Source organism: Pezoporus flaviventris, unplaced genomic scaffold, assembly GCF_033815535.1.
Source record: "Pezoporus flaviventris isolate CSIRO_AGI_PZ_B2104156 unplaced genomic scaffold, CSIRO_AGI_Pfla_v1 ptg000078l, whole genome shotgun sequence".
Classification (NCBI taxonomy): Eukaryota; Metazoa; Chordata; class Aves; order Psittaciformes; family Psittacidae; genus Pezoporus; species Pezoporus flaviventris.
Genome location: NW_026892626.1, coordinates 1,964,457 through 1,976,864, shown reverse-complemented (window position 1 = coordinate 1,976,864; position 12,408 = coordinate 1,964,457). Strand labels below are relative to the sequence as shown.

General features: G+C 47.2%; 1 protein-coding gene across 9 annotated transcripts in view; it reads left to right on the top strand.

Moving 5' to 3' along the window:
- Positions 1–11,674, top strand: part of UBN1 (ubinuclein 1) — a 36,231-nt gene extending 24,557 nt beyond the window's left edge. For 5 of the 9 annotated variants that reach the window (XM_061473675.1, XM_061473680.1, XM_061473678.1 and 2 more), the window contains 6 exons: positions 1,930–1,980; positions 3,139–3,181; positions 3,503–4,720; positions 6,268–6,520; positions 6,815–6,904; positions 9,367–11,674. In XM_061473675.1, the coding sequence (XP_061329659.1) occupies positions 1,930–1,980; positions 3,139–3,181; positions 3,503–4,720; positions 6,268–6,520; positions 6,815–6,904; positions 9,367–9,419 (1,708 nt within the window). In that variant the 3' untranslated portion in view covers positions 9,420–11,674. The other 4 variants (XM_061473679.1, XM_061473676.1, XM_061473673.1 and 1 more) reach the window with 3 other exon arrangements.
- Positions 11,675–12,408: the final 734 nt, after the last annotated feature.

Genomic DNA, 12,408 nt, shown 5'->3' with positions numbered 1-12,408 from the left:
ACAAAGGGTCACTTTGTAATCTTTCTCACAAAGGATACATTTTTCAGACTCTTTGGGAAGCCTTCCTTAGGGTATTCCCAAAAGAAAGCAAAGCAGAAAGTTTTATGGGCTTATGGACTTGGACTGGACACATCAGAGAGTCAGTAGAGTAAGTAGGATTTTAGTGTGGTTTTCTTTACCCTATCTGGTGTCTTCACTGCTGTTTCCTGCTCTTTCATACCCTCCAGTATCCATGCCATTGAGCTGGCAGTTGCAGAGGGTCATTCTGGGACTGTCATCAGTGCCTGGCCTGCTTTGGTTTGCTCCATAGTTTTAAAGAAGGAGCAACTGTACAGTCTTACTGCTGGAACCTCCATCTTTTTGCCTTTAAAGAGCTGGGCAGCCTTGTTGTCTTCTCTTTGCTGAATTTGCTTTTTGGGTTTCATGGGGGCTAAAGGAAGAAGTAGGTACCAGTTCTTAAGACCAGTGAGTAGCATGTTACAGATGTGTTTGGAAAAGTCCATGGCCATTTATTGCAGGTGCACATGAAGTACATACTGTGCATGGTTGTAGTGTGGTGTTGCAGTGTATGGGAGCTGAATGATAGCACTAGGAGGTGGTGGGTGGAGATTCCTACTTAGTTAATTAAGATGTTACTGGCTTGAACATCTGAGCTTGCCAAGTTTGAAAGGCTCTTTTCTTTGAATAAAAGAAAATTAAAGTCTTTCACCTTTAGTTTGTAAATGAAGTATTTAGGCATAGAACTGCTCACCTCAGAGTTGGTGTAGAAAGGCCTTCCAGTGAAGTTAACTGTAGAATGACTGAATAAAACCAGTTTTCCTGGTGGTTTTCCAGTGGCCCAAGGACAATATTTTTTTCTTGCTGGGGCTTGATGGAGTTGGACTTGATGATCTTTAGGGGCCTCTTCCAGCTTGAGATATTCTGTGATTTGTGGTTTAAAGACAGGGTAGACTGACAGCCACGTGGAAGGGTAGAGGAGGGATTGGCAACACTAGAAGAACTGTGAACAGTTTTATGGACATGTCAGCTTGAGTCACTGTCATCACATTGTAGAAGCTCATCTTTAAGAGGAACCTGAAGATGGGCAGAGTAGCTGAAGATGGGCAGAGTAGCAACTTTGCATAGGAGTTCAGAGAGGCTCTGCCATGCTTTTTCAGCTGGCACAAAAAGGTGATTGACAGAATAAAAGGCTAAAATAAGCTTGCTTTTTGAAAGATAAAGGATGGCAAAAGGCTTTGTCAAGCTGTTAGCAGCAGATGGGAAGTGTATTCTGCAGGCCAGTACTGAAGGTTTATTTATAAGCATCTTACCCTTACAGCTGAGTGGCACCTGGTTTAGGTGAAATTTCGTGTTTGAGATCCTGGTTTACTTGGCCTCAGGAATAAAGGGGTTTGGCTGAAGCTCTCTTGATGATGGTTAGTCAGTTGTTGGAGATGGTGCTGCTTATTGAAGAAGTCACCTTGGCTGTTTGCTGGGGATGTGAAGGCAGCAGAGATGCAGCATGTGAATACTTCTCATCCATGTTATTTGAGGCAGGGGAAGGTAACCTTTCTCCCTTGAAGTTGGTGAAGAGCTCTTGTATGATCTGCCAGCTCTTGGGGATGCATGGCAATAATAATGCCCAGCTTGAATGTGCTGCTTTTCCATTTGGCTGTCAGCTTTTCAAGCTGGCAGAACTTCTTTCTTAGTTATTGACCAACAACTGCCTTAATGGCCCTTCCAGCGCCTACAAGCGTAGCTCCAGAGAGGGAGCTGTGTGCGGGAGTTCAGGAGGATCTTCCTTGAAAAGGGATGAATACCTGTTTGCTCTCTGTGACTTTTAATTTCACCAAGTCCCCTGCTGTACTGTGCAGCTCTGTCTCCAGTGATCCCAGCTGCTCTACTGGGTCTTGCTGGATATCACTTCTCATTGCTCTCTTCCCTTCTTAGGACACTGTTTAAGGAGAGCAGGCGTGTACATGGACACCTCACATCAGTCCTGTGAGTATCATGTAGCATTCCTTTGGAGTGATAACTGGTGAACTCCATTCCCTGGGGCTTGGGTGGATCACACAGGAGCACCAGAGCTTGCTTGGCTCCCATCAGATAGTTTGGCGCTGCTTCATTTGGGGAGGTCTAGGAAGGGTAGTTGTTTGTGTGTGACATCTCCCAACAACAGCCTTCCTGAAGTGCTTTAGCCTTAGAGTAAGTTCATAGAGAAGAATGTTGAAGCCAGGTTGCCTCCTGGCCTTGTTCAGCAGACTGGAGTCTGTGCTAGTCCCTGGGAGGCATATGAAGGTAAAGTGGAGTGTGGTACAAGCAGTGTGATTATTACTGCTTGTTCAGTCGCTCTGATTCTGGATTCCCTCTTTCTTGTTGCCTGGTTGAACAAGGGGTGCAATGAGCTCAAAGTAGTGAAGATGGGTGCAACAGGCTTCTGGGTGGCAAACCAACAGTGCCCTCAGAATCCGGCTGGGCAAGTGCTTTAATGCCAAAGTGTCTCATGGATCTTGCTATAATAGACGATGATACAGACTGAGGCTGATGTCTGTTGGACAGGCGGTCCTTTTTGCGGCACTGGGTTAGCGAGGGGAAGTGTGAGGAACAGTAGGAAACAGTTAGTAGGAAATCTTTCCCTCAGCCATACCATTACAGCAGTTCAGGGATGCTTTGTATGAGAGGTTGCATCTGACCAGACCAAACGTTCTATTTTGTGTGAATTTGGCAGATGCTTTTTCATCCTTGACTTCTTCCAGGAACCTTAAAGAAATGTGTAACTTTGCTTCAAACCAGTCTCTGTATCACTTTCTCTATGGGTATTGCTGTAGTTAGGCCAGCAGTGGGTTCCTGCAGTAGCTCTGAGCCGTGGAACTGGTGCAGGATGTGTCTGTTGAGCGTTTGCACTGCTCTGCTGCTGTTTCAAGACTCTGCTCCGCTCCCTGATTCATTCCCCTGTGTGGGAGTTGGGGCTTCCTAGAGCAGCAACCAAATGTGATGTGGTTTTGAATCCTAGCAACCTGAGATGCAGCCTCTGTTCCCTTGGTTCTTTGCAAAAGCCTCAGTGGATCTTAACTAACGTGGCTGATATGTAATCCCTCCTAGGACGCTTCCCTCTGGGCATTCAGTGAAACTGTGTTTCTTTTGTCTCCCTCAAAACAGGTCGAAGAAGAAAGTTATAGCTTCTACTAAAGTGAAAGTGAAGGTGAGTTCTTTGTTTTCTGGTTCTCTTGGTTGACATATACCAAGAGTCAAGTGACTGCTATCTTAAATCCTGTATTTGAGCTTTGTATTTATACATTGTATACAAGGAGTTTGTACTGAGAAATAATTCTAGTCAATATTGGCCTTGAAAAAACAACTAGAAGAGCAGCTAAAATTGATGGCAGCAGCAGCTGGGAGTGAGGCGAGTGACCACGGAACATGCTTATCCTGCCTTTTATCCCCAAACCAGGATCCCTTCACTTTCCAGCAGGAAACCCTGCCTCTATCCTGACTCTGCCTTCTCTTGTGACTTTTGTTCCAGGAATCTTCCTGCAAACCAGATAAAAAGATGTCACTTTCTGTTCCTTTGATGCACTCAAGCAACACCTTAGCTCTGTCTTCAGAGCCCCAGGGGGGAGCTTCGGGCATCAGTGCCCAAACCAGAGAACTTTTGTCCCTTGGGACAGCCCAGGCAGCCAGCAGCACTGGCACTCCCGCTACCTTCATGGATGACTCCTTGGATGAGGACTTAATTCATAATCCCACTTCCTCGCTTGAAGCAGTCTCTAAGGAACTGGCTGTGCTGAACAGCAGAGCAGGAGGGAGTCCTGACTTTACTCTTCCTGGGGCTCTAAAAGCTCCACCAGAAAAGATCCCATCCTCAGAGGAGAAGAGGACGTTTTCAAAGTCCAACCCTTCCCCTACATCATCCTCTGGTTCCCTTCAGTCTCCTCTAAACTTCCTGGCTGAGCAGGCCCTGGCATTGGGCCAGTCTTCTCAAGACAAAAAGACAGAGAACTCTAATTACAAAGAGCTCTCCTGCCAAGCCTCCCCCAGCAAAATCCTTCCTGATGCACACCAGGCTAAACAGAAACACCACAGTCTGGTCCGGCCAGGCCACGGCCCTCAGACTTCTGCGCCAGTGCCGGCTTCTCAGGTGAAGGTCTTTCACTCAGGCAGCCAGGTACAGAAAACATTCACCTCCCCAGCTCCATTTGTCAAACTGCAGAATCCCAAGTCCTCCTCCCCACTGCCCCAGCGCTCTCTCCTCCAACAGGTCAAGTCATCAACCAAAGCTCAGAGCTTCCATTCCTCTGCATCACCAGGCAGCACCCAAAACTCAAGCAACTCCCACAAGAGCCCAGGTTCATCATCATCACCTCTCAGCTACACAGGAAAGCACTCAAGTGGCTCTAGCTCGTCAGGACAATCTTACAAATCACCTTTCGTTTCTGGTTCTCTCTCCAAGCATGGAGCTTCTTCTAGCAGCTCCTCATCTGGAGCTTCTGCAAACCAGGGCTGCTCCTCTGGGAGCTTGCTGCACAGCGTGCAGACACCCTCCTCGGGCCAGGCGTCCAGCCGCCCGTCCTCAAGCTCCTCGGTGAAGAAGACACCTGTTTCACAGAAGCTGACTCTGGTGGCACCTCCGGGAGGTTCAAACGGAGATTCTAGTGGGGGCACTCAAGGGGTGGCCAAGTTGCTGACCTCCTCCCTCAAGCCAGCTGTCGTTAGCAGCACCGCATCTTCTACCTCTGTGCCGGTAAGCAGGGCTGTGCTAGGCCAGCCTGGAGCCAGGGGAGTGTGTGGCGTTGTGTCAGGCACATCCTCCTGTGTTCAGACCTGCTGTAAAGCATTGGCATTGACTTCAGAAGAATTTCCTGAAATTCCTGACTGACTGTCTGGATCTTGGATGCTTAGGCTGGGAAGTCCTGGCCTTTGCCAGGGGCTTGCATGCCACAATTCCAGCTTTCATTTTCAGCTTTAACTACTAAGCAAAATACCTTCCAGACTGCAGTTTTTGCATAGGCTGTCGAATGTTCTTGCTCTGCCTTTGAGACTTCCAGGAGCAGCAGAATTTCCATTTGGGTCAGGAGAAGTGCAGTAGGGCAAATCACCACTAGAGCTAGAAATCATTGCATAAACTAAAATGATGGTGATCGGTTTGCTGTGAATTGGGTCTGCAAGCTTGACCTTTCTTAAATTATTGCAAGTAATCGTAGTATTATTGCCACTTTTTTCATGACAGACCTATAGAATAGCCTCTGATTCTGGGCTATAAACTCAAATCCCTGCCCAGCTTTGGTGGTTCTCTCTGTCCCTTTCCTGTTGCTCCTTGTTACTTCTGTAAGCTACTGAAGTGGTGTTTGTAATTGAGCTCAGTGGCGCGCTGTGGAATGCAGGGTCTCACAGTTCATGGGGTTATGTCTCCTGAAGGACTCCTGCGTTACCTCTACAGACTCATGTTTTTCAGCCACTGGATTTAATGGTATAAGTGCCTTAATTTTCACCTATAGCAAAAAAGGAATCTTAGAATCAAGCAGGTTGGAAAAGACCTTTAAGATCCTCAAATCCAACCATTCCCCAGCACTGCCAAGGCCACCACTAAACCATGTCACTGAGGACCTCATCTACACGGTCTGTGAACACTTCCAGGGAAGGGGACGCCACCACTGCCCTGGGCAGCCTGTTCCAATGCCTGAGCACTGTTTGGGGAAGGAATTGTTCCTAATATCCAGTCTAAACCTCCCCTGGTGCAGCTTGAGGCCGTTCCTAATGCTGTCATAATAATTTGTTGTTGGCTGTTCATACCTGTCTTTGGTAGCACATGGAAAGAGCTGAGCAATTAAATGCATGTATTTAAATGGCCCTGAAACCCATATGCTGCTCAGCCTATGTACCTTGATTGTTACTGAGGTAGAGAGCTGAAAAGCACTCCCCTATGATGTCCTCAACCTTCTGGGGTGCAGGGGTCCACCAAACCTTGGTGCCTTGAGTTATCAGCAGTGATCTGCTGCCAAAACGGAGTAGGAAGCATCCTCCCTGGAACTCACAGGCTTTTCCTCTGCCTAATGGAGACACAGTTCCAGAGTAAGGAAGCAAGAGTTTAATCCAGTACAGTCCCATTCAGAAGAGCTTAGATAGCATGTATGATGTGTCCTGGGCATCTGCAGGGTTCGTAGCTCTTGGGTTCTGGCTGGGAAGGTGGATTCTTGCAAGGAGGAATTCTTGAGCACTCCATGTTTTGCAGCTCTTTAAGTATGGATGATGCTTTCCCACTCCTGACTGACCTTTTTTGTTGCTTTTCAGAAAGGAACTAGTGGAGCTGTGCTGCTAACAAGTTCTTCCTCCTTAAGTGTACTGGCTCCATCCTACAAGTCCAGCAATCCAAAGCTGCCAGCTGCCCTGAGCTCCACGCCGTTAGGTATTATCTCTCCTATTCATTCCTTCCCTCTTCATGTCATCTCCTTCAGTTCAGACTCCTCCCCAAAAGCAGGAGTATCAAAAGATGCAATAGTTACAGGACCTGCTCCAGGAACTTTTCACCATGGCCTTGGCCACAGTGAGTATTCTCCTGGTCACATGTGTGTACTGCTTGTGCCTGTGCTGTCAAATAACACCACCACCAGTGCTCTGCTGCATTAACCCGTTGCAGACCAACTCATCTCTCTTGCTGTTGCTTCATGCATTTTTATCTGCAGCAGTTGCATTTGGAGAACCTCTGGCACGTCCTGGTAGCTAACCCAGAAATCCCAGTAGCTGGAAGCTGAGCTATAGGCAGCTCCTCTGCTCATTTCTGTCTTCAATGCATATTTGTTCCTGTTTTCCCCTGTCCTTTCTTTGTTTTTCTCTCTAGGTCTTCTAGCTGGCTTGCACTCCAGCCCCCACCATGCCGCGCCACTCCCACACTCTGCCCTGTCCACTCATATACCGCAGAGCTTGCCAGGTAACTTGTCAGTCTGTCGCGGTGTCTCCTGCCTCCTGAGCTGTCCTCTGTCTCAGCAGATGGTTCATCTACGGGTGAAAGCAAAGTGGTTGTCAGACCAGTGTGGTCATCACTAAAGCCAACGTCCATCCTGAGGTTCTGTTTCGTTAGCCAGGGCAAACTTGGGCATTTCTGGAATGAGGAGCCCTGTCTGCTTACAGCAGGCGTTGGTTCCTGGAGGTACTCAGCTTTGCTGCTTGTGTCATGGTGAAGAATTATCCAGCCAGGATTAAAGCTGCGATGTTTATGCATAGTCTGCCAGGGACTGCTCAGGAATGAATATTTGGGTTTTATAGAGTTTTTTACTGGTGACCTACATAAAATGTGTCAGAGCAGAATGCCCCATGTCTGTGCACTGAGCTAATTGCCTGCATCTCCTTTGCACCAGGTTTGTGGTGTAGATGGAGTTTGCTTTACTTGGTGTGGACAATGGGATGATTTTGCAGTTAAGCCTGAGTGTGGTGCCTGCAGAATCAATGCATAAACCAAGAGTAACCCGAAGAACACCTTCTCTGCTTGTAAGTGGAGTCCTGCCTGGTGGGCTGTGCTCATGTGTAAATAAGCAGCACCGTGGAGGAAGGAGGGAAGTAAGGGGGATCCATGGAGCACTTAGAAAATTGAAATGCAGGACCAGCAGATTGGGTTCATTTGCTTCAGGGAGTTGCTTTCCCTGTTAGTAATCACTGTTTCTGCTTTCTTAATCAAGTGCTCTTCAGCACTTCAGTGCAGTTCAGTGCTGTCTTGGTGCCTGCTCCTGTTGGATTGTCTCCCTGGGGAATATGGGGCTGCTTTAGGAGTAGATGTGCTACTGCTGCGTTAGATGCGCTGGGGTTCAGGTGGCCTGCCATGGCCAGCATGGGCTAAAATGCCCTTGGCTGTGGAGCTGCTCTTTGCTGAAGAAAGAAGCAAGTGCTGTGCCCTGAGGAGATCAAAGGATTTGTTGTCTTTGCTTCTTTGGTTGAAGTTGGTCTCAGGTGGGTTGTTACGCTGCTCAGGTGTGGTAGAGCAGAAGCAGCAGCTACTAGCAGCAGTCACTGGTATGACAGCCCCTTCCTGATTGTAAACTCAGTTAATGGAGAGTAAGATAGTTGATTTCAGTTTGAACATGGCTTGTGAAATGTATTCTGTGTCACTGAGGAGTTTTTTGTCCCATTACCTGAGGGAGTTTAGAGTGGTTACTTCACTGTTGCTTCTAACAAAAGAACTTCTTGATGGCCTCCTGCTCTTTAGCAGGATGTAGTGCCAGAAGCTGTGAGTAGACAAAAGGTGACTAGAATAAGTGAAGAAAACCAGATCATTGAGACAGCTGCATCAGGGACCTGCCTTCTCACTGTGTGTTCTCTCATAAAGATTAGTGATCGAGCCTCATGCTGCCATCTCCGGGAACATTACCAGTTGTGGTGTTCTGGAGAAGGACAGTCAATACTGAAGCGACCACCATAATCTTAAAATGTATTAACTTATATTGTGGCATAAACTGTGCCTGGCTGCCTAAGCAGGTGGCCAGAACCACATTGCTCTGCCTGAAAGCTGTGAGGACTCTGGTGTGTTGGGAGGTTGCTACAAATGCAATACAAATGCTGATGTATCTCATGAAAATGCTTATATGAGCATTCATTACTCAGCACCTGAGCAAGGAGCAGTCAGTGCTTGCTTGTGTGTCTCTGCTGCTGGGGGAGGTGCTTGTGTGCTGGTGCTGTGGTGATGATTCTGACTGATTGCTTCAGAAATGTGATGTGCTGGGGCTGAGGTCTTGCATGGAATGGACTGTCCTTGTCCTGGAGAAGAAGCTGTTGTCACACTGGTCGGTGCCGCTGCCGCTTAACTGTGCATCTTGGTACACCCATTTGTTTATCATTGATGATACTTTAATTGCTCCTGGAAAACTTCTGCTTCCTTAAACTTCCTTTTTCTCTCTTCAGTGCATTTTCTCTTTCCCCTCCACTTCTGTTCCTTTATGGTACTTCAGTGATTACATTCCTGTTTCCTGTTCCTGTTTCAGTGGGCACCTAAAGCCTTCACTACAGCAGCAAAGGTGTACTAACAGTGTTATTTCAATCCACTTTCAGATGCAAGGCAGCCAGTACCACATTTCTAGTTTCCTGAATGGGGAGACATGATTGAGTGGCTATTAGAGAAGGGCATAGGGTAGCTATCAACCAGCTATCTGAATCTATGCTGTGGTGCCTTTGCTAGGAGGCCACAGAAGACCCTCAGAGCTTCCCAAGTCCCTAACTCAGGTGCAGGGGCAGGGCTGCTCCCAGTTGTGAGATGTCTCCAAGCACATCCTCTCACCCCAATTCCTTGGAGCTGGTAGGCAGAGGGAGTTTTTTCTGTGCAGAGGGATCTGGCTGCCCTGGCTGTACACAGCTCTGTGGACCTGATGCTCAATCCCCTTCCCACTTGGTTTTCTTTTCTTTCAGATGCTTCTCAGCTTCATGGCAAAGGGTCCAATGCTCAGCAGCGCAAATTGTGATGTCTGCAAGGAGCATAGGATACAGCATGCATAGGATAAAGCCAAGAGGAACAGATCATGGACTTTAAATACCGGCTGTGTCTTTGGGTTTTTTCCCTCCTTTCTTTTTCCCTTCATGACAACTGGAGACTGAACCACAATGAAGAGCTTGTTGGTGTGTTGGCTCAGAGGCACTCAGAGCTAAGCCCCACACAATGGCCACCTTGCACCATGCCCTAATGAGAGATGCATTTTGTAGCACTGTTTTATTGCTGCTGCCCTTCATGCATTCCCTGGCACTGGCAGGAGCTGGAACTCGCAGGGAGACGCGGGTGGCTCAGCTTCTTGCAGGGGATTCTCACCCACCTCTGTCTGTACCTGCCAAGTACCTCCAAGTCCAGTTACCTCCTTGGTCTCCCAGTGGAGGGTATGGAAAGTGCTTCTTTCTTCTGATTTGGATTTACTTGGATAATTCTAGCACTGCCAGTGCTTTCTGAAGACGTTTGAGGAACTGTTCAATTGTACTATAAAACACTGCTACAGTTCAATGGAGAACTTACATTTCTTGTGTGGTGAATCTAACAAACCACCTGATGTTCATGGAAGACTCTTTAGAGAGACATTTTTAGATGCAGTCATTGACTCTGAGAATTCTCCTTTTGGGTTTTGGATTTTTTTCCTCCAAAGGAATGCTTTTTTCCTGCTTAGTTCTATCCTCATTACCATCGAATGCATTGGATTGATTCGGACACTTCTCAGCATGTCACGTGTATAGGAAGACATAATTCCAGTGCCTTTTATGGTGGAGCAAGAATGGACTAGCGACACACATTTCAGCCCTATTTTGTGTGCTCCTTAACCCTTTTTTAATCATTCTGTATTTAAAATGTATTCTGTTTATTTAATAGAGCTTTTTATGGTTGCACATCAAAAAAAGAAAAAAAAAAAAACCAAGCTGCACTGTCTGGACTTCAGTGGTGTCCTGGTGCCTGTGAACACAGCACCAAACTCAGCAAGAGCACCAGTTTGTAGCTGAGGACGTGCAGGTGGGTTCCAGACCCTCCCTTAAAGCCATTCTTTCCTAGGGTCGCCAGTTAGGATATCTTTGGTGGGCAGAGGGAATGATCTATATTAACCAAGGTCAAGTGAATTCCAGAGAATAATACTGCTTTCCTTAATGACTTCTGCACTAGGATCATGTGCTTGTTGCAGCTGCAGGAATGGGACCTTCTAGAATTGGGGGGTATATTGTCTTGTGAATTTGTAACTTTCAGACCTGAATACTTCTCCTTAGCACCCTTTCAGTCAGTGCACTAAGGGCAGGCTGTGGATCCAGCGGAGCAATGTGGGGTTTGATTTTCTGCTCTCCTCCCAGTTTCCCTTTGCTCAGCCTCCCCAACCCCCAGCCACATCTGAATCGTGCAGTAGTAGTGCTGATCCACATGGACTTCACTGGTATTTCAAGCAAAAGGTTGCAGCCTTCCTTTGGGAGCTTTGGGAAGGATGCTGACATGGAGTATACCAGCAGATCTTTAGTTTTCCCTGGTTTTGACTGTTTTCAGTTTGAGCTGATAGATAATTCCCCAAGATCAGTAAATAGAATAAGCAGCTCAGATTTAAAATCTGTTTACAGAAAATACCTAGGTTGTAGCAAAAGAGCCAAAGACAGAACTAGATAATAAAACTAAGCACAGCAGTTATTGATGGACTCTGAGCAGTGGATGTCGCATGATTCTTGCTGAAGGCCTGATCCTGCTTCCCCTGGTAGCTGACAGAGTGCTCAGATACCTACAGGATAGGGACCCTCAGCAAGTGACTTGAGGTACTGGTTCTACTCCTCTTTGCTTTCACTTGACTGCTTCTGCTGGGAAGCACCATGTGCGTGGCTAGAGCAGAATGCCCTCCTTCTAGGAATTTAGCGAAGCCTCTTGCCTCAGGGAAATGTTTCTTTGGTGGAATTTCTGTGGGATATTTTTTCTTTACATGCTATAATGAATGAGTGAATGGGATGGAGCAGAGTCATGGCAAGGCAGAACTGTGCAGAGGCCCAGCAGTGGATGGGAGCCAGGATTCTGGCATCTCTGCCTTGAGAGGCAACTTGCAATGCTCCCGTGGCATGTGCTTCAGACAGCAGCTCCTTTTGGGTGTAAGAGCTGCAGGTTACTATGGTATTTTTTAGTGTGTCGGGGACTGTCTTGCTGAAGATGGTGGGGGTGGTATGCAAACTGTTCATCTTGTACAGAACAACTGAATAAATTGTTTCAAAGTTTCCAAAATGCTTTTTTTCCCATCTCCTTACCTCTAGTTTCATGATTCTGTTTTCAAGCATTTCAGCTTGGATGATCATCTGTTTCTTGATTAATTGTTTTAACTAAAGTCTCTTACGTAGTAGGTAAACTACAGCTCTGTTTCTAGCCATGGTGGTGGTAGATTTCCATATTCTCATACAATGTGCTCCTGATGGTGCTTGAAGTTGACATGTGCTGGAAAGAACATGTGTGAGGTTCAGCCCCTGCAGCAGCAGTGTGATCCTGCGAGACACTTTGATTCACAAAGGTAAAATAATGGTGTTAATCCCCAGAGCCTGGTGGATGTGCAGTGAATGCTTACAGCTGCTTTTGGTGACAGCAGAGTTTCATAGAATCACAGAGTGGTTTGGCTGAAAGGGACCTTAAAGCTCACCCAGTTCCAACCCCCTGCCACGGGCAGGGACACCTTCCACCAGACCAGGTTGCTCCAAGCCCCATCCAACCTGGCCTTGAACACTGTCAGGGATGGGGCAGCCACAGCTTCTCTGGACACCCTGTGCCAGCGCCTCAGCACCCTTACAGGGAAGAGCTGCTGCCTAAGAGCTCATCTCAATCTCCCCTCTGTCAGGTTAAAGCCATTCCCCTTTGTCCTGTCACAGTCCAATCCTTATCTGTTTACTGAGGCTTGGGTATTAGCTGAAATTTGGGGGAAAAGAATGTGCTCTAGATGTGGAAGCTCTTGCTACCAACCCTGTGTGATT